The sequence below is a fragment of the Muscardinus avellanarius genome (genome assembly GCF_963383645.1).
Source record: "Muscardinus avellanarius genome assembly, chromosome: 1".
NCBI classification, from domain to species: domain Eukaryota; kingdom Metazoa; phylum Chordata; class Mammalia; order Rodentia; family Gliridae; genus Muscardinus; species Muscardinus avellanarius.
The window spans coordinates 117,465,030-117,487,731 of record NC_137786.1 but is presented as its reverse complement, the minus strand read 5'-3'; the positions used below and the strand labels follow the sequence as shown (position 1 = coordinate 117,487,731).

General features: G+C 38.8%; 1 protein-coding gene across 1 annotated transcript in view; it reads left to right on the top strand.

Moving 5' to 3' along the window:
* The window catches only part of LOC308276473 (ankyrin repeat domain-containing protein 26-like), a gene marked incomplete at both ends in the record, with an annotated part of 147,982 nt that overhangs the window by 79,329 nt on the left and 45,951 nt on the right, over positions 1-22,702 (top strand). The window contains 4 exons of the mRNA XM_080715268.1: positions 8,557-8,740; positions 10,937-11,062; positions 13,878-14,834; positions 18,597-18,749. Coding sequence (XP_080571394.1) covers positions 8,557-8,740; positions 10,937-11,062; positions 13,878-14,834; positions 18,597-18,749 — 1,420 coding nt within the window. The remainder of the gene's footprint in view (positions 1-8,556; positions 8,741-10,936; positions 11,063-13,877; positions 14,835-18,596; positions 18,750-22,702) is intronic.

The window sequence follows — 22,702 nt, the reverse complement described above, 5'->3', positions numbered from 1 at the left end:
CTATTTATTTCGTACTACTTGTTTGAAGAGGAGATTTTGTAATTGCTGACTTACCTTCTGGGATTTGCAGAGGAAAAAACTTCTTGAAGTTTTGTGAAGTGAAAATTCTTGAAAATAACATAGCAAGTTGTTAACTGTAAGTGCCTCTAATAATTAAATGAATCCTCTTCCATATAACAGTTTATTTATTTTGTGATACTGGGGATGGAACCCAGGGGCGTTCTACTTCCAAGCGACACCCTCAGCCCTATTTTTTATTCCTTATTTTGAAACAGGGTCTCACTAAGTTGTGGAGGGTCTGATTAAGTAGTTGAGGCTGTTTGTAAATCTGCGATCCTCTTATCTCAGCCTCCCAAGTACTAGTATTAAAAGCATTCACCACTGAATTTATTTAACATTTATTTAACATTTTAATGGCTACATAAAAGCCTACTATAGAGAAATCTCAACAATTTAGCTAGCAACAGGATTTTGGGTTTTGGGATTTGCTTTGCATTAATATTAATGCTACTAAGGACACTTAACATAAATCATTTTCTGTATTTTTAATTATTTCCACAGATTCTTCAATATATAATTATTTGGTTAAAGTATAAGAACTTTTTGAAAAGGTCATAAATCAATATATCCAAGTTGTTCTCAAGAAACTTTATATTAACTTAGAATCCCTCCAACAGAGTATGAAATGGCTATTTTTATTTTTTTTTATTTTTTTAATTTTATTTATTTATTTATTTATTTATTTTAGTTCCTTTTTGCTTTGAGCCTGGCTTTCTTCTTTTTTTTTAATTTTTTTAATTGGTGCATTATATTCATACAACTTATTGGGGTAAAAAACTTGTGTGTACAAACATGTACTCATCGCTGATTTAACCCCTATCCAAATCCCACCCCATTCCCTCACCGTCCCTCCCTCCCTTGCTTGGTTTAGTGATTGACTTCCATATGTTTAAGTACATTGTGAGCTTTAGAGATTTTCCTCTTCCCCCCTCATTTCTCCTCCTTTAGGTTATCTTGTTTGCTCCTCTTTTCTCCCTAACTCTCACATATTAGGGAAAGCATCTGATTTCTTATTTTTTGTGCCTGACTAATCTCACTTAGCATAATGTCCTCCAGTTCCATCCATTTCCCTGAAAATGATGTAATTGAGTTTTTTTGATGGCTGAGTAAAATTCCATTGTGTACATATCCCACAGTTTTGTAATCCATTCATCTGTTGATGGACATCTTGGCTGATTCCATAGTTTGGCTATGGTGAATTGTGCAGCTATGAACATAGATACACATGCATTAGTTTGGTAGTTTGGTTTCTTTTCTTTTGGGTAGATACCCAACAGTGGTATTGCTGGATCAAATGGTAGATTTGTTCCCATTCTTCTGAGGATTCTCCATACTGTTTTCCAAAGTGGTTGCACTAATTTGCAATCCCACCAACAATGTCTTAGAGTTCCCACTTCTCCAGCATCTGTTGTTGTTTGTGTTTTGAATGATGGCCATTTAGTTGGAGTTAGGTGAAATCTCAGGGTAGTTTTGATTTGCATCTCTCTGATTGCCAGTGATGTTGAGCATTTTTTCATGCATTTATTGGCCATTTGAATTTCTTCTTTTGTAAAGTGTCTATTTAGTTCATTTGCCCATTTTGTTATTGGATGCTTTGTTTTCTTAGTGTTGAGTGTCTTGAGTTCTCTGTATATTCTAGATATTAGTCCTCTATTGGTGGTATAGTTGGCAAAAATCTTCTCCCATTCTGTTGGCTCTCGATTGAAGTTCTTGACAGTTTCCTTTGCTGAACAGAAGCTCTTCAGTTTCATGCAATCCCATGTATTGATTCTCCTTTTAATTTGTCGTGCCTTTGGGGTCTTGTTGAGAAAATGTTTATCTGTGCCTATGTGTTGCAGTGTTGGACCTATGCCCTCTTCAAGGAGCTTCAAGGTCTTGGTTTAATTTCCAAGTGTTTGATCCATCGTGAGTTGACTTTTGTACAGGGTGAAAAAGTGGGATTAATTTCCAATTTTCTGCATATGGTTAACCAGTTTTGCCAACACCATTTGTTGAAGAGGCTATCTTTTTTCCAGTGTATGTTTTTGGCCCCTTTGTCAAAAATCAATTGGCTGAAAGTGTGTGGACTTGTTTCTGGGTCTTCTATTCTGCTCCATTGGTCTATCTATCTGTTCTTTTGCCAGTACCATGCTGTTTTTATTACAATGGCTTTGTAGTATAGTTTAAAGTCAGGTATTGTGATTCCTCCTGTGTGGTTTTTGTTGCTGAGAACTACCTTGGCTATTCTGGGCTTTTTGTTATTCCAGATAAATTTAAGGACTGATTTTTCTATGTCTGTGAGGAATGATCTTGGTAGTTTAATGGGCATTGCATTAAATCTGTAGATCACTTTTGGGAGGATGGCCATTTTAATGATATTTATTCTGCCAATCCATGAACATGGAAGATCTTTTCATCTTCTAAGATCTTCTTCGATTTCTTTTTTCAGTGTTTTATAGCTTTCTTTGTAGAGATCTTTTACCTCCTTGGTCAAGTTTATTCCTAGGTATTTTATTTTCTTGTGGGAGATCCTGAGTGGAAGTGTTTTCTGAAATTCTTTTTCAGTGGATTTATTGTTGGTGTACAGGAAAGCTTCTGATTTTTTAAGATTGATTTTGTATCCAGATACTTTGCTGAATTTGTTGATCAATTCTATAAGCCTTTTGGTTGAGTTTGTTGGGTTTTCTAAATATAGTATCATGTCATCTGCAAATAGTGAAAGCTTGAGTTCTTCTTTTCCTATTTGTACTCCTTTGATTTCCTTTTCTTGCCTTATTGCTCTGGCTAGAGTCTCTAGTACTATATTGAAGAGAAGTGGTGATAGTGGACATCCTTGTCTCGTTCCAGTTTTTAGGGGGAATTCTTGAAGTTTTTCCAAGGTTTTATAGAATTCACTTGGGAAACCATCTGGTCCTGGGCTTTTCTTTGATGGTAAGCTCTTTATTGCTATTTCAATCTCTTTGATTGTTATTGGTTGGTTTAAGTGTTCTATATCTTCTTGACTCAGTTTAGGAAGATTGTAGTTATCTAGGAAGTTGTCGATTTCCTCCAGATTTTCCATTTTGTTGGAGTATAGTTTTTCAAAGTAGTTTCTGATAATCCTCTGATTTCTACACTGTCAGTAGTAATGTCTCCTTTTTCATCCCTTATCTTCATAATTTGGGTTGATTCTCTCTTTTTTTTTAGTTAGGTTGGCTAGTGGTTTATCAATCTTGTTAATGTTTTCAAGAAACCAGCTTTTGGTTTTGTTGATTTTCTGTATTGTTTTTTTATTCTCTATTTCGTTAATTTCTGCTCTAATTTTAATAATTTCCCGTCTTCTGCTGGCTTTGGGGTTCAATTGTTCCTGCTTTTCAAGGGCTTTGAGGTGTGTCATAAGGCTATTTATTTGAAGATTTTCTGTTTTTCTTATGTGAGCACTCAGTGCTATAAATTTTCCTCTTAATACTGCCTTCAAAGTGTCCCAGTGGTTTTGATATGTTGTTTCTTTATTTTCATTTGTTTCTAGAAATTTCTTGATTTCACCTCTTACATCTTCTATGACCCATTCTTCATTCAGAAGTGTGGTGTTCAGTCTCCACATGTTTATGTTGTTTCTCTGGGTCTTCTTATAGTTGATTTCTAGTTTCATTCCATTATGGTCTGAAATGACACAGGGAAGTATGTAACATTTTTTAAATTTGCTAGTGCTCATTTTGTGTCCCAGGATGTGATCTATTTTGGAGAAGGTTCCATGAGCAGCTGAGAAAAATGTAAACTCTGCTGTAGTTGGGTGAAATATTCTATATGTGTCCAACAGGTCCATTTGGTTAATGGTGTTCTTTAGTTCTGAGACATCTTTACTGACCCTTTGTCTGGAAGATCGGTCTAGTATTGTGAGAGGTGTGTTGAAGTCTCCCAGTATTATTGTGTTGGGATTTATGTGTGACTTCATGTCACAAAGAGTTTGATTTATGAAAGTAGCTGCCCCTATGTTTGGGGCATAGATGTTGATTATTGTTATTTCCTCTTGCTGGACTATTCCTTTTACCAGTAAAATGTGACCTTCTTTGTCTCTTCTAATAAGTTTGGGTTTGAAGTCTAACTTGTCTGATATCATAGTTGCTACTCCTGCTTGTCTTCGAGTACCATTAGCATGGATTACCTTGCTCCAGCCCTTTACCTTGAGTTTGTTCCTATCTTTACTTGTAAGGTGTGTTTCTTGTAAGCAGCAGATGGATGGATTCTGGCTTTTAATCCATTTTGCCACTTTATGTCTTTTTATTGGGGAGTTGAGGCCGTTTACATTCAGTGTGATTATAGAGAGATAATTTTTAATTCCCAACATGTTAAGATCTTATTTCTGTTTGAGATACTGTTTATTATTCTTTGCTTAGTTGTCTGCTGGATGGGAATTCTTGTTTCTTTGGTTCTGGCGTGTATTACCCATTTCCTCTTTGCAGTTAATCTCCTTGAGTATTTACTCTAGCGCTGGTTTTGAAGACATAAATTCCTTCAGTTGCTGTTTGTCATGGAAGCTTCTTGTTTCCCCATCTAATTTGATGGATAGTTTTGCTGGGTAGGAAATTTTTGGCTGGAAGTTGTTTTCTTTCAGAGTTTGGAATATGTTGGAATATGTTTTTGTTGCCTTTAAGATTCTCTGCTTGGCTTCCACATTGGTCATTTTGACAATTATGTGGCATGGGGATCCTCTTCTCCGATCCTGTCTAACGGGAGTTCTATAAGTTTCCTGGACCTGTGTATCGACCTCTTGCTCTATGTTTGGAAAATTTTCTGCTATTACTTCCTTGAAGAGATTGTTGATCCCTTTGGTTTCACCTTCTTTTCCCTCCTCTATTCCAATTATTCTTAGGTTAGCTCTCTTGAAATGGGCCCATATTTCTTCAATGTCAGATTCCTGCTGTCGGGTTTCTTTTTCTAAATTAGAAACTATGTGTTCATTTTTAGAATGATCATCTTCAAGAAGCAAGATTCTATTCTCCATGTGGTCTAATCTGTTGTTTATACTTTGAATTGAGGCCTTTACTTCATTAATTGCATCCTTTATCTCTTTTTGACTCTCTAAATTCTTTTCGAAAGTCCTCTATTATTTCTAAAGTTATTTTCCTAATTTGATCTTCTAGAGATCTTTGGATTTCTGTGTTATCAGATTCTGATGTTGTGGGGTTGTTGGCATTCACTGCTCCATTGTTATTTCTCTTTCCCATGATTTTGGAAGTTTGTGCCTTCTCTGGGTTCTTCCCTGAGTCACTACGAGTTCACTTAAGATGCTCTGGATCTCGAGTCTGTGGTATCTCAGTCACCACTACTCCTTTACTGGGTTGTATCACAAAGTCTCAGACCCAGGGAGTCAATCAAGGCTGCTTAGACCGTGGGGGATGCCAAGTTGGGCGTTCTCCAGCGGGGAATTGTGACTATGGTATGATATCTCTGCCACTGCCACTCCCCCACTGGGCTGCAGTGCTAAAATCTCTGACCCAGGGAGACTATGTGCGCAAGTCCCTGGGAGTGCAGTACTGGGATTTCTCCCCTAGGGGCCGCAATTTGACTCACGGTTGTTGAGTGCACTGATTGAGCTGTAGTGAACTCGGTGGATTTGCTGTTGCCGCCACTGGCAATATGGCACTACTGCCATGCCCTCGGCCGTGATGCAGCGTATTTCTTCTCTGGTTTTGAACTCCGCTCTGAGTCCTTGCCAGTTGTGCTGTGCCCGGCCCTTGGGAGCTTTAGATGTTCCCTGCACCAACAAAACTGCTGACTGTCGCCCGGCTGTTCAGCACCTGCTCACCTCGGCTTGCTGTCCACCCCTCCTCTCAGGCGCCTGGTGGCTGGTTGAGTGGGTTGGTCTAGGGCCGTCCAGTGAACTCGCTGCTGCCGCCAGCAGTAAGACGCTGCTTCTGCATCCTAGGCCGCGAGGCCAGAGTATCTCCTCTCTGGATTTTAACTCTGTTTTGAGTCTCCCTCCTCTCTGGAGCCTGGTGCTGCTAGGGGAGATGTAGGCCACGCCGCTCCGGCCGCTCTGCACTGCAGCTCTGGCTGCTCCGCACCACGGCTCTGGCTGCTCCGGCTGCTCCGGCCGCTCTGCACTGCAGCTCTGGCTACTCTGCACCGCGGGTCTGGCCACTCCAGCCGCTTCGGCCGTTCCGCGACGCGGCTCTGGCTGTTCCAGCTGCTCAGGCCGCTCCGCTCCGCGGCTCCCCCCAATCCGCGCTGTGGCTCTGGTAGCTCCGGCTGTTCTGGCCTCTCCGCTCCGGCTGCTCTGGCCGCTCTGCTCGGCTGCTCTGACCGCTCCGCTCAGCTGTTCTGGCCGCTCCGCTCTGGCTGCTCCGGCCGCTCCGCTCCTCGCTGCGGCCACTCCGCGCCACCGCTCCAGCCAATCCACGCTGCGGCTCTGGCTGCTCCAGCTGTTCTGGCTGCTCCGCTCGGCCGCTCTGGCCACTCTGCTTGGCTGCTCTGAACCACGGCTCTGGCTGCTCTGCACCGCGGTTCTGGCCACTCCGGCCGCTCCGGCCGTTCTGCGACGCAGCTCTGGCTGCTCCGCACCACGGCTCTGGCCGCTCCGGCTGCTCCGGCCGCTCTGCACCGCAGCTCTGGCTGCTCTGCACCGCGGGTCTGGCCGCTCCGGCCGTTCCGCGACGCGGCTCTGGCCGCTCCAGCTGCTCCGGCCGCTCCGCTCCGCGCGGGTGCGGCACTTCGGGCTGGTTTTTTTCCGGTGTCTTGTTTTTCCAGCCCTTTTTCTCCGTCCCTTATATTTACCGTTTTTATTTCTTTGCTGGTGGTGTTTTCTGGCTCTGAAAGGCGCTGGTTTTCTGGTAGTAGAGTTGGATTGTTAGCGGGACTTGTAAGTGCCGCTTTCCTCCGTCGCCATCTTCCCGGAAGTCCCTATTTTTCTTATTACAGAAAAAAAACTTTAAAAGTTTATACATACAATTTTGCTGGGTTTTTTTGGTGGTCCTGGGGATTGATATGGCCTTTCACATGATAAATAAGCCACTGACCTAGAACCCCAGCTAGTTTTATTCTTAAGTTCATGAAAAAAAAGAAAAGTAGAAAGTGATTACTGATTATTCAGTGTTTCTCATACATATATAAATATAATTCAGATTTCTTTGTTAAAGAACTTATTTCTTTTTATTATCAGGTTAAACATTAGATGCTGACTTGGTTGAAAGTAGATTTTTAAGTTGCTTATATGGTACATAATAGTTGAAAGAATTAAAAGAAATCATAAGAAGTGTAGTAATAGGTATTAGAGTTCATAGCCTAGTCTTGGTTTATAGCAATGTGCAGATTATGTTGCATGAAAAACAGCTCAGGGTGCTGTTTTACACTGTAAATCATTTTTAAGGATGCCTATAAATTGCATGAAATTAAAGCTTTATTTATAGTGAATTTATAAACTTAATTTTTTTTTTTTTTTTTGCAGTACTGGGGATGGAACCCAGGGCCATTCTACCTCCAAGCTAGACCAACAGCCCCCTTTTTTATTTATTTATTTATTTATTTATTTATTTATTTATTTTTTCTTTTTTCCTTCAGTACTAGGGATGGAGCCCAGGAGCATTCTACCACTGAGCTCCACCCCCCAGTCCTATTTTTTGTCATTTTTTAAATTATTTTTTTAATTTTAATTTTTTTATTTTTTTGCGGTTCTGGGGATGGAACCCAGGGGCATTTGACCTCCGAGCTACACCTCCTTCCCTATTTTTTATTCTTTATTTTGAATACTGGGTCTCACTGAGTTGCAGAGGGCCTCACTAAATAGCTGAGGCTGTCCACGAACCACGATCCTTCAGTCTCAGCCTCCCAAATGCTGGGATTATAAGCGTGCACCACCATGCCCAGCCTGTCATTTTATTTTTTGAAATAGGGTTTCACTGAGTTGCACAGGGCCTTGTTAAGTAACTGAGGTTATCTGCAAACTGCAATCCTCCGTTCTCCACCTCCCCAATGCTGGGATTCCAAGCGTTTGCCACCACAACCGGTTTATTCTTTATTTTGAAACAGGGTCTCACTGAGTTGCTAAGGGCCTAACTAAGTAGCTGAGGCTATCTGCAAACAGCAAATCTCCTGTCTCAGCTTCTCAAATGCTGGGATTACAAGCATGCGTCATCACACCCAGCTATAAACTTGTTTTTGAAATAAACTTGTTTTTGAACAGGAAGTTTTTAAAAATGACTTAACTTAGCCAGGCATGGTGGTACACGCTTGTAATCCAAGTGCTTGGGAGTCTGAGACAGGAGGATTGCACAGGTCTGAAGCCAGTCTCAGCTACTGAGGCTCTCAGCAACTTAGTGAGACCCTGTTTCTGAATAAAGTATAAAATAGGTCTGGGAGTATAGCCTGGAAGTAGAAAAGCTCCTGGGTTCCACCCCCAATACCACAAAATAAAATAAAACATAGAAATTTTATTAGGATAATAAATCAGCATATGAAGAGCAAGATTAGAAAATGAGCTTTTATTTTCTAATGAAATGCCTCTTAAAATAAGCATATTTAAAATAAGCATAATTGCAGATTTGCTTTAAAAGAAGAAGAGGAAAAGAGAAGAAATGCTGATCACTTTTATGAAAAACTTAAACAACAGTTAAGAAAAAAAGAAGAGCAATATAATGAAGAAGTTGAAGTGAAACAACAACTTGAAATCTCTCTTAGGGCACTAGATGTGGAATTGAGAACTCTAAGAAGCAATTTTAATCAGGTAAATAAATCTTTAGTAAAAATTTATATTTCTAACTTTATTTTATTTTTTGTTTTCCCTTTTAAATTTTTTTAATTAGTGCATTATATTCAAACATCATATTGGGGCAAAAAACTTTTGTGTACAGATATGTACACATCACTGATTTAACCCCTACCCAATTCCCACCCCATTCCCTCCCCATCCCTCCTTTCCTTGCTTGGTTTAGTGATTGACTTCGATGTGTTTAAGTACATTGTGTGTTTTAGAGATTTTCCTCTTCCCCCCTCCTTTCTCCTCCTTTAGGTTGTCTTGTTTGCTCCTCTATAGGATTTCCTTTTTCAAGAGTTCCTCCTATGTCCCATTTCTCCCTAACTCTCACATATTAGGGAAAGCATCTGATTTCTTATTTTTTCTAACTTTATATTATCAATGTTACTTATAATATCCTGTCATTTAATGACAGGGATATGATCTGAGAAATATTTTTTGGCAATTTAATTGTTATGAAAAGGGCAGAACAACGAGCTTACGCAAATTAAAGAATTCTACCACAGTAATAGATGGTATATAATTTTTACCGGACTGACTATCAATATACATGCAGTCCATTGTTGACCAGAACATTGTTACGTGGCATAATGACTGCTTTACTTAGGCTTAAAACAAGCTTTTATTTCACCCTAGAATATGTTCTTTTTTTTTTTTCTTTTTTTTTTTTTTTTTTTTGGTGGTGGAACCCAGAGGCTTTCTACCTCCAGGCTATACTCCCAGACCTATTTTTTTATATTTTATTTGGAAACAGGGTATCACTAGGTTGCTGAGAGCATCACTAAATAGCTGAGGCTGGCTTCAAACCTGTGCAATCCTCCTGTTTCAGCCTCCCAAGCATGGGGATTACAAACGTCTGCCACCACTCCCAGCGCCTAGAAATATATTCTGATATTTACAGCTAAAATTATTTATTGTAAATCTTAGAATCTAATAGATGCTCAGTATATGTTTTCTGAATAAAGAATGTGGCTGGACTTGGTGGCGCTCGCTTATAATCCCCGTGCTTGGGAAGTGGAGACAGGAGGATCACACAGGTTCAAAGCCAGCCTCACTGTCTTAAGAGACCTTGTTTCCAAATAAAATATAAAATAGGTCTGGGAGTGTAACCCAGAGATAGAAGGGTTCCATCCCCAGTACCACCAAAAAAAAAAAAAAAAAAGAATGTGAAAGTTAGGTTGAGTTTTTAATTACTACTATCAATGTAAAATGAAGCATTTTTTAAATGTTAAAATACAGGCTAAATAACTATGAAACTAGTTAAATCTTTCATTAAAAAAATTTTACACCAAGTAATCCTAGTACCTAGTACCTAGGAGGTTGAGACAGGAGAATTACAGATTTGAGACCAGCCTCAGCAATTTATGGAGACCCTCAGCAATTTAGCAAGACCTTGTTTCAAAATTCAAAAATAAAAAGGGCTGCAGGTGTAGCTTGTTCAATCCCCAGTTTAAAAAAAAAAAAGAAAAGAAAAAACAATTATTTTGCAATACTATCTCTGCCTGTATTTTGTGGTAGTGATAGTGATAATGGTACTAGGGATTGAACCCAGGGGCATTCTACCTCCAAGCTATTCCTGTAGCCCCTTTCATTTTGGAACAAGGTTTCCCTAGGTTACTGAAAGTCTCACTTCATTGCTGAAGCTATCCTTAAATATATGATCCTCTTGTTTCTGCCTCCCAAGTTCTGAGACAGGCATGCATCACCATGCCTGGCTTCTGCCTGTATTTTATTTTATTTTTGCGGGTCTAGGGGTGGAACCCAGGGGCATTCAACCTCTGAGCTACACCCCCTGCCCTATTTTTTATTCTTTATTTTGAAACTGGGTCTCACTGAGTTGCAGAGGACATCACTAGGTAGCTGAGGCTGTCCGCGATCCTCCAGTCTCAGCCTCCCGAATGCTGGGATTACAAGCGTGAGCCACCACGCCCGGCTCTGCCTGTATTATAGAACTGGTTTTGTTGTTTGAAAATATTAGTTCTCACTTATGCAGTGAGAAGTTGAATGGGTCACATGGTGTAATGATGCCTGTTTTTTAATAGTTTACTTCCTTTTAACAGTTTGTGCTTTTATAGTGTTGTACTCTTAATTAAGTTTTGTGGCTCCCTCTCTTCCCCATTCCTCCCAATGGTATGAGACCAAAAACTTAACGAAATATATCTCTAGGTAGTAGAGGAACGAAATGACACCCAGAGGCAACTTGCACGAGAACAGAATGCCAGAATATTACAAGATGGGATTCTGACAAATCACCTTTGCAAACAAAAGGAGATAGAAATGGCACAAAAGAGAGTGAGTTTTTGAGTGTTTTCTTAAGTCACTTTTAAATATGTGATGTATTAATATGTATATACATTTTTTTAACTATATGAATTCTGGAAAGTATAGAAGATTTTTAAACTACACACACACACACACACACACACACACACACACACATACATATATCCATATAGAGTACAAACATTTTGGGAGGATGGCATTTTGGGCCCATTGGATAAAGTAATGTTCTTAATAAAACTCCATTTGTCAGCAGTAGTGCAGTAGTGAGTTTCACAACAGCCTCATCCAACGAAAAAGCTTGAGAAGGGCATGGTGGCACAGGCCTGTAGTCCCAGTACTGGGGAGGCTGAGACAGGAGGACCACAGGTTTGTGGCCAGCCTCTGCAACTTGGAGTAGGCCCTCGCCAACTCAGTGAGACCCTGATTTAATATAAAAAATAAAAGGGCTGAGGGTGTACCCCAGAGATAAGATGCCCCTGGGTTAAATCCCCAATACCACAAAAAGGAAAAGGTCTTTTAATATTTTCCATAGAATTGATGATTTTTTTATGTTCTCAAAACAGTTGTTACTAACAGTAGATATTCAAGTTGACACGATTTCACCTCCTTGATACGTTAATGTGGCAGAGGTTTGTTTATTTGTTCCACTGCTAGAAAAGAAGTACAACAGTGGAGACCCTATTTTGGATGTCATTTTCTTACTTTTGAGCAAAATAACAGTTTGCCCCAATTAATCTTCTACTTCAGTACAAAGAGCTTTTGAAAACAATGGTATAGCCGGGCGTGGTGGCGCACGCTTGTAATCCCTGCGCTTAGGAGGCGGAGACAGGAGGATCGCTCTGGTTCAGAGCCAGCCTTGCTGGCTTAAGAGACCCGTTTCCACATAAAAAAGTTAAAAAATAGGTCTGGGAGTGTAGCCCGTGGGAGTGTAGCCCGGAGGTAGAAGGGCTTCCAGGAACCCCAGTACCACCAAAAAAAAAAAAAAAAAAAAGAGAGAGAGAGAGAAAGAAAGAAAGAAAACAATGGTATACCATAATATATATTTAGTGATAATTTATTGGTATTTTATTCATAGTAAGATACGTCAGTGTATTTCCCTTATTTTTCTTATTTTGCATTTATTAGTGTTTTAAACACTATTAAGAAGCTATTGCAACAGCAAATAATCTCAGGATTTTCTAAGAGCTATATAATCTTTACCTCATTTACCATAGTATTTTGAAATATAAGCCTTCCTTCGTTTATGTATTTACAGTATAGAAATAACTGGGTTGGTAAAAGAACACTAGAAGTTGGGTCAGAAAACCTAAGTAAATCCCAGGTATGGTGGTTCTCACCTGTAATCCCAGGACTTGGGAGGCTGAGACAGGAGAATCACAGGGTTGAAGCTAGCCTCAGCAGCTTAGTGAGACCCTTTTTGCAAGTAGAAAATATGGTTGGGGTATAGCCTTGAGGTAGAATATCCCTGAGTTCAATCCCCAGCACCACAAAAATAAAAATAAATTAAAAAAAAGAAAACCTAAGGGGAAGTCCTATGGCTTGCTTATATTTTTAACTTCTCTTTTTCAGAATTGTGATAACTAAATGAATTTATTGATTTCAGTTCCTAGATTTAGATTTATCAATAACTATAATTTTTTATAAATGACTATACAAATATTTTTTAAAAGTAGAATATCATAACCGGGCATGGTGGTGCATGCTTGTAATTCCAGTACTTGGAAGGCTGAGACAGGAGGATCGTGTTCACAGCTAGCCTCAGCTACTTAGTGTGGCCCTTTGCAACTCAGTGAGACCCTGTTTCAAAATAAAGAATTAAAAAAAATAAGGCTGGGGCATAGCTCAGAGGTACAATGCCCCTGGGTTCCAACCCCAGTACTGCCTCTGCCAAAAAAGTAAAATATCTGTCCAGAAGTTTTCAGAAAAAATAACTAAAAGAACACTGGGAAATTATTTCATCTGTCCAAATATATGTAGAAGTAAGGCCCTATTGTGGACTCATTGTACAGATTGGATATAAGAGTATAAACCTTTTCTTTTTTTATTTGTGTTACTGGGGATTGAATTCAGGGATTCTACCTTCAAGCTATACTCCCAGTCCTATTTTATTATTTTTATTTTGAAACAGGGTCTCACTAAGTTGCGGAGGGCCTCACTAAGTAGCTGAGGCTGGCTGCGAACTTGGAATCCTCCTCCAAAGTATACAGCCTCCCAAGTATTGAAATTACAAGTGTGCACTTCCATGCCTGATCTAAACCTAACTTTTTTTTTGGGAGGGGGGCACTGAGAATGGAACCCAGGAGCATTCTTTATCCAAGCTACACCCTCGGCCCTGTTTTTTATTCTTTATTTTGAAACAGGGTCTAACTGAATTGCAAAGGGCCTCACTAAGTAACTGAGGCTGGCTACAAACCAGGATCCTCCTTTTTCAGCCTCCTAAATGCTGGGATTACAAGTATGTGCCACCTCGACCAGCTTATACCTAATTTTTAATGTGATCAAATTTACTAATTTTTTTTATTTGTGTCTTGGATCTCAGTAATTCAAGAGAAACGCTTTTCCAATTTTGAGAGTCTTTTAAGAAATTATTTCTTTTTTTTTTTTAGTTTTATGGGTTCATTGTCTTCAATTATATTTTTTAACTCTAATGAATTTATGCTTCTCTTATAAGCACTGAATTTTATATTTCTTTTTCCAGTCTGGTATTCATTTATTGCAGCTATTTCAATGTTTAAGGAAATTGAATATAGGTAATTCTTTAATTGCAGAGAAAATTGGATGTGTCCTTTTCTTGAGCACTAGTTGTTTCCTTTGTTTTACTTAGGTTTCTGTTAGTCATGAGACAGAAAAAGATCTATTGCATAAAAATCACAGGTTACAGGATGAAATCACCATGATAAGACTGGAAATAGATACAATAAAAAATCAGAACCAAGAAAAGGAAAAGAAATATCTTGAGGATGTTGAAATTGCGAATGAAAAAAATAATGACCTTCGAAAGACAATAAAGGAGAACGAGGAAACATTTACAAAAACAGTACTTCAGTATAATGGACAGCTTAGTGTTCTGACAGCTGAGAATACCATGCTCAATTCTAAACTGGAAAATGAAAGACAAACCAAGGAAAGACTGGAAACAGAAGTAGAGTCATACCGTTCTAGACTGGCTGCAGCTGTGCATGACTATGATGAAAGCCAGGCATCAAAAAGGGACCTGGACCTTGCTCTACAGAGAGCCCGAGATGATTGTGTTCGTTTACAGGACAAGATGAACAGCGATGTAGCCAGCCTAAAAGATAACAATGAGATTCTTTCTCAGCAGCTCTCTAAAGCAGAAAGAAAATGCAATAGCTTAGAAGTTGAGCTCCATCATACAAAAGATGCTCTTAGAGAAAAGACTTTGGTTTTAGAACAGGTACAAAGAGACCTAAGCCAAATGCAATGCCAAATGAAGGAGATTGAATACATGTATCAAAATGAGCAAGGTAAAGTTAATAAGTACATTGGAAAGCAGGAATCTTTAGAGGAGAGATTATCTCAACTACAAAGTGAAAATATATTGCTTCACCAGCAGTTGGATGATGCTCACTACAAAGTCGATAATAAAGAAAAGACAGTGATTAATATCCAAGACCAATTTCATGATATTGTAAAAAAACTTCAAACTGAGAGTGAGAAAAAAAGTATCATGCTGGAAGACAGAAATAAGGAGTTAATCAGTGAATGTAATTATTTAAGAGAAAGACTGTATCAATATGAAAGTGATAAAACAGAGAGAGAAGTAAGTATCAAGAGTGATGTATCTTTCAAACTTCCTAAAGGAAAATTCAGAGTATTCATTATGTGTGTAAATGTTTAATAGTTGAATATAAAAATGCACAGATTATAAATGTATTTGCTATATCATCTCAGAAGCATGCTTTGTTTCTAGCAAATACTACATAGACCTGATTCTCAACACAAAGAAATGATCCACATTTGCAGTATTGAATGTACCAATTACCCTGACCTGTCATTACACATTGTATACATGTTTTGGTGGTACTGGGGTTCCTGGAAACCCTTCTACCTCCGGGATATACTCCCAGACCTATTTTTTTAATATATTTTTATTTGGAAATAGGTTCTCCTAAGCCAGCAAGACTGGCTTCAAACCTGTATGATCCTCCTGTCTCGCCTCCCAAGCACAGGGACTACAAGCGTGCGCCACCACGCCTGGCTGTATACATGTTTTGAAATATCATACTAGACCTTGTAAATATATATAATTATTATGTGTCAATTACAATTTTTTTTTTTTTTTTTTTTTTTTGGTGGTACGACGGGTGGAACTCAGGGGCTTTTCTACCTCCAGGCTATACTCCCAGACCTATTTTACACTTTATTTGGAAACAGGGTCTCACTAAGTTGCTGAGAGCATCACTCAGTAGCTGAGGCTGGCTTTGAACCTATGTGATCCTCCTGTCTCAGCCTCCTAATCGTTGGGATTACAAGCGTGCGCCACCACACCCGACTCAATTACAGGGTTTTTTTTTTTTTTTTTGCAGGTCTGGGGATGGAACCCAGGGGCATTTGACCTCCAAGCTACACCCCTTCCCCTATTTTTTATTCTTTTTTTTTATATACTTTTTAAAATTTGGAAACAGGGACTCTTAAGCCAGCAAGGCTGGCTTCAAACCTGCACGATCCTCCTGTCTCTGCCTCCCAAGCACAGGGATTACAAGCGTGCGCCACCACACCCGGCTCCTATTTTTTATTCTTCATTTTGAAACAGGGTCTCACTAAGGTGCTGAAGGCTTCACTAAGTTGCTGAGGCTGTCCGCGAATCGCGATCCTCCAGTCTCAGCCTTTCGAAATGCTGGGATTGACAAGCATGCGCCACCATGTCTGGCTCAATTACAATTTTTTAAAAAGATTCAGGGTTACATAAAACTGAATTTGAAATTCAAAAAAAGGGAAACAATTGAGTTAGACCTGAGTGATGCTTTACTTTGAGTAAAGATATTGTATTACCTATGAAATTTTAAGAGGCTAAATTTTAAATCAAATATATACTGATATTAGTAGTTTAGTCTTTTGTGTGTGTATATATGGTACTGGTGATTGAACCAGGGTCGTTTTACCTCTGAGTTACATCCTCAGCCATTTATTTATTTATTTATTTATTTATTTATTTATTTATTTATTTATTTATTTATTTCCAGTACTGAGGATGGAGCTCCCAACTACATCCCCAGCTCTATTTTTTTTATTCCTTTTTTTCTTTTACTTTATTTTGAAACAGTGTCTTCGTGAGTTGCAAAGGGCTTCACTAAGTAGCTGAGGCTGTCTGCAAACTGATCCTCCAAACTGATCCTTAGCCTCTCAAATGCTGAAATTATAAGCATGTGCCACCATGTCAGCTTTTTTTTTTTTTTTTTTTTTTTGAAATACAGAAATACAGTCTTGCTGGATTGCTGAGAGTCTCACTACATGATCTAAGTTTCTAAGGAACTTTTTTTAGTTGCTGAAGCTGTCCTTGAACCTGCAATCTTCCTGTCTCAGCCTCCCAAGTACTGGGATTATAGATGTGTGCTACCAGGTACAGCTTTAATTTAGTCTTATACTGCTGAAATAATTTTCTTTCTGATGGTAATAGTTGAACCTAAGACCTTAAGCATGCTAAGCACACATACTACCACAGAGCTACAACCCCTACCCTGATCTCTAATAATTTTAATGTGTTTATGGGGGGGGGGTTGTTTCTTTTTTTTTTTTTTTAGTTTTTTGGTGGTACTGGGGTTCCTGGAAACCCTTCTACCTCCAGCTACATTCCCAGGCCTATTTTTTATATTTTTATTTGGAAATAGGGTTTCTTAAGCCAGTGAGGAACCTGTGTGATCCTCCTGTCTCCACCTCCCAAGCATGGGGATTACAAGCATGCGCCACCATACCTGGCTTATGTTACCATATAGTAAGACCATGATAAAGCAGATAAATAGAAATGTTTATACCTAAAGTGAATATTTTAAAATTAAGCTTACATTAAGTAGGTTAATCTGGCAGTTCATTTTAAATTTCCCAGATGAACTGAAATATAGGTGCTGTTTTTTAAAAATTTTCTCCTTACATATTTCTAGGTGACATAATTTAATTCATGTTCATTTGAATTAAACATGAAAATATTTTCTTCAAAATTACATATTATGACCTCTCAACTTTTTATAGGCATCTACCATTTATTAACTCAGAATTTGGAACAAAGTTATTTTCAGCAGAACTATAGTAAATTTAATCTTCCCACTGGTATTTATAATTTATTTAACACTTTCACAAATATCTTACTCATTCTTTTCCTTTTGAAGCTCAATTACTATCATCAAAGTAAAGGACATAACTTTGTCCAGTACAAAGATAATTGTAGCTTTTTGTGATTCATTAATTTGTCATTGATTCTCCATTTTCAGACTAAGGAGAAGGCAGGATTCATACACCAGGAACAGAGTGAGTAGGGAGGATAGTTGCAGGAGCTGAGGGTAAAGGAGAGAGGTAGAGACCAGGTAACCTAGGACCTCTCTGTTATTCTGAGATAGGAACATGTTGGAAGGGTTCGGGTGGAGGATTGGATGTGTGAGGAACTCTAAAGTTAATTTGAGACTCTAATAACAAAGAGGGAAAATGTCCCACTAGGTAAAACTTACCACTACCATTCCCACTCACATACCCATTTCTTTTTGAGAATGCAGTAGGTTGTTAAACATTGCAGCTTCAGCATGGGAGCAGTAGATTAAAGGGCCAAATCTATTGTCTAATATAGCAGTGCTTGCTGGGCGTGGTGGTGCACGCTTGTAATCCCAAGCATTCGTGAGGCTGAGATCGTTGGATTGCAGTTTGCGGACAGCCTCAGCTACTTAGGCCCTTTGCAACTCAGTGAAACCCTGTTTCAAAATAAAGAATAAAGCCGGGTGTGGTGACACATGCTTGTAATCCCCGCGCTTGGGAGACAGAGACAGGAGGATCGCGCAGGTTCGAAGCCAGTCACGCTGGCTTAAGAGACCCTGTTTCCAAATAAAAATAATATAAAATAGGTCTTGGAGTGTAGCCCGGAGGTAGAAGGGTTTCCAGGAACCCCAGTACCACCAAAAAATAAAAATAAAATAAAGAATAAAAAATAGGGCAGGGGGTGTAGCTCAGAGGTCAAATGCCCCTGGGTTCCATCCCCAGACCTACCCAAAAAAAAAAAAAAAAATAGATCTGGGCGTATAGCCTAAAGGTGGAAAAGCCCCTGGGTTCCACCCCCAGTACCACACTAAATAAAAATAAATAAATAAATAAATAAATAAATAAATAAATAATGTAGCAGTGCTTGGACAGGAAGACAGTATCTTCTTTGTCCTTAACTGAACTCAATAATAATTAAGAGTATATATACCTAAGGAAAAGAAAAAAGAAGATGAAGTAACTCATGTATGTGGTGGTATTTTCATAATGTATACAAGAGTTACATGTTATTAACAGCTTAATAAGGTGATTTATAAAACCAGTAATGAAAATATCTTGTCAGGTCGTTATGAGAAAACTTCAACAAGAACTGGCCGATACCCTGAAAAAACAATCTATGTCAGAGGCTTCACTAGAAGTTTCATCACGTTATCGCATTAGTTTAGAAGATGAGACACAGGATTTAAAGAAGAAACTGGGTGAAATCACAAGTCAAGTACGTATCAAACTGAGTACATCAGCAGTTAATCTATAGCTATTTAATATCAAGTATTTGGGGATATTAATTTCAGTGGACAGTTTTATATTGTCATTTTAACTAATTTTAATATCTTTATAATACACTTATTTCTTAAACTCATTCTTATAATTTCATATATCTTTCCTTAAAGATAAGGTAAAAATATTTACTCTTAGGAAAGTTGAGAATTACATCATTCCTCAGAAAAGTTGAATTTTTTCATGTTAAAAAAAGTATTTTTTAGTGATTTTTTCCTCTTTTTTTTTTTTTTTTTTTTTTTTTTTTTTTTTTTGGTACTGGAAATTGAACCCAGGAGCATTTTACTTCTGAGCTACACCCCCAGTTCTGTTTTATTTTTATTTTGAAACAGGATCTTACTAAGTTGCTAAGAGCCTTGCTAAGTTACTGAGGCTGGCCATGATCCTCCTGTCTCAACCTCCCAATTACTAGGATTACAGGCATAAGCCACTACATCTGGCCTTACCACATCTGGCATTTTATTGCTATTTCTATTGCCATGGTATGGTGTAGGGCAGATTAAAATGTTTAATGGAGCCGGGCGTGGTGGTGCACACTTGTAATCCCGCGCTTGGAAGGCAGAGACAGGAGGATCGCGCAGGTTCGAAGCCAGCCATGCACGCTGGCTTAGGAGACCCTATTTCCAAATAAAAATGTAAAAATAGGTCCAGAGTGTAGCCTGAAGGTAGAAGGGCTTCCAGAAACCCTAGTACCACCAAAAAAAAAAAAAAAAAAAAAATGTTTAATGGAATGTACCAGAAACTTACCTTCTTTTCTTTATCTTTTTTTCTTTATGTATGTGTGGCGGAGGGAGAAGATTTTGGGAATTGAACCCAGGGATGTACTACCTCTGAGTTATATCCCCAACTTTTTAAATTTTTTAAATTTTTATATTTTGGTAGTACTGAGTCCAGGGGATTGAACCCAGGGGCATTCTACCTTCAAGCTATACCCTAGTCCTATCTATCTATCTATTTATTTATTTATTTATTTACTTATTTATTTATTTATTTATTTATTATTGTGGTCCTGGGAATGGAACCCAGGGGCATTCTACCTCTGAGCCACACCCACAGCCCTATTTTTTATTCTTTCTTTTGAAACAGGATCTCACTGAGTTGCAAAGGGCCTCACTGTATAGAGTAGCTGAAGCTGTCCTTGAATCTTGATACTGCTGTCTCAGCCTCGCAAATGCTGGGATTACAGGCGTGTGCCACCATGTCTGGCATTATTTTATTTTTTATTTTGAAACAGGGTGTCACTAAGTAGCAGAGGGCCTCACTAAGTAGATGAGGCTGTCCTCGAACCTGTGATCTTACCATTTTAGCCTCCCAAGTACTGGGATTTCAAGCATGCGCCACCATTCCCGGTTACCCCCAGCTCTATTTAATATTTTATTTGAAAACAGGGTCTCGCTAATTTACCAGGCACTGGTTTTTTTATTTGATTCTGTTTTATTATTAAATTATTTTCCTTAAGGAAATAATGTATGTGAATTTTTATTTTATGTGATACATCATGAGTTGTTCTTTCATAGCTTCATCTGTGCTTTCTATAATTTTTTGAATTATATTTGTACTGGTCTTGATTTTTTTTTTACAAATTAACTTTATAAGTTCCTTGTGCCTGTATCTGACAAATAATGATAATCCAAGATAGCAAGTAAATCGACTTTTTAGCAATTCTATTTACTTATATGTATAGGAACACATTCTGAATGAATCTGAGTTTATATTACCATTATTTAGCACAATGCCAGGCGCTGGTCTTGAACCTGCACTCCTTTTGTCTCAGCCTCCCAATGACTTAGATTACAGACTTACACCTTTACTCCTGGCTGAAGATTGTCTTACTTTTTACCTTTACTTTCATGAATAGATACAAAATCGGTGTATATTTATTTCATGATTTCAAGATAACTTTCATAGAAAGGCCATTATACTTCTCCCCAAAATGCAATTGTTTTAGATTAATTTAAAAACTATTCGGTAATTTAGGCAGTTTCTTCATATTTATTTCATTTTAGCACTTTCAAAGCATAAAATACTCAGATACTATATAGAATATATATCCAAAATACAGAAATAAGAAAATTATGTAGATTTTGCCATTGGATATTTTTGTGTGTGTGTGCATTGTACTGGAGTTTGAACCCAGGGGTACTCTACCACTAAACAACACCCCCAGCTCTTTTTAATTATTTTAGTTTTGTTGTTTTGGTACTAGAGGTTGAACCCAGAGGCATTCTACCTCTGACCTACATATACAGCCCTATTTTATTTTTTATTTGGAAACAGAGCCTTGCTAAGTTCCTAAGGAACCTTGCTTAGTTGCTGAGGTCAACCTTGAACCTGTGATCCTCCTGTCTTAGCCTCCCAAGTACTGGGATTACAGGCCTGTGCCACTGCACCCAGCTGCCATTGGATTTTTAACAACATTTTTGAGATATACTGGAAAAACCATACAGTTTAATCATTTAAAGATATAAAATTCAAGCCGAGCATGGTGGCGCACACTTGTAATCTCAGTACTTGGGAGGCTAAGACAGGAGGATTGCACAGGTTCGAAGCCAGCCTCAGCTACTTAGTGAGGCTCTCAGCAACTTAGTGAGACCCTGTTTCCAAATAAAATATAAAATAGCTCTGGGAGTGTAGTCTTGAGGATAAAAAGCCCCTGGGTTCCATCCAGAACCTAAAATATATATATATATATATATATATATATATATATATATATATATATATATATATATATATATATCAGCATCTCTTAGTATATTCAGAGTTGTATAACCATTGCTATAATCAATTTTAGAATATTTTCATCATGCAAAGAAATCCTAAAACCCTTAGCTGTCACCCCACCCCAATCCATCCATCTTCCTCAGCCCTAGGAAACCCTTAATTTATACCTTTTGTTTTCATTTTCCCTCATCAGGACATTTCATATAATAGAGTCATATTTAGTCCCTTTTGATTGGCTTAGCATAATGTTTTCAGGGTTCATCTGTGCTGTAGCAAATACTAGTACTTTATTTCTGCTGTTGAGTAGTATTTTACTATACAGCTATAGCACTTATCCACTTCTCAGTAATAGACCTTAGGTTGCTTCTGCTTTGAGGCTATCAGTAATAATGTTGCTGTTACCATTTCTTATGTGGACAAGTTCTTATGTGGACATGTTTATATTCTTCTACTATTGGATAGTATCCCCTGCATTAAGTGGGCTATTTTCACCATTTCTCTGCCTTCCCTCATGCTGTCCTTTCTGTCTTCAATTTTAGTCAGTTGGCCTCATTTATTCAGAACTGACTCATAATTTTCTCTCTTTTGTGAAGCTTTCTGACCTTACTCTTTTCAGCACTTGTCTGTATGTAACTGTATAGCCCTTAATTTTACATTGCACTTAATTGGAAGAGCAGTTAATCATATATACATATATATCTAAGCAGGGAATGATAATTGATATGCCTGTTACCTATTCTTGAATAAATTGAAAGTATTTTTACTTTAAAAATTATTAGCTGTCGGAGCCTTCCATGAGGCAAGGCCACTATTGCGGCCTCTGAGGCCGGGATTGGAGCCTGCTGAGTGGTTAGGCAGGTGCTGGGGCTGGTGAGGCCGGGATCGGAGCCTGCCGTGAGGCAAGGCTGGTGCTGGGGCCTCCGAGGCCGAGATCGGAGACTGCCGAGGGGTTAGGCCAGTGCTGGGGCCAACGGCCGGCATCGGAGCCTTCCGTGAGGCAAGGCTGGTTCTGGGGCCTCCGAGGCCGGGATCAGAGCCTGCTTGAGGGGTTCGGCTGGTGGCGGGGCCACTAGCCGGCATCGGAGCCTTCCATGAGGCAAGGCCGCTATTGAGGCCTCTGAGGCTGGGATCGGAGCCCGCCGTGAGGCAAGGCCGGTGCTGGGCCCT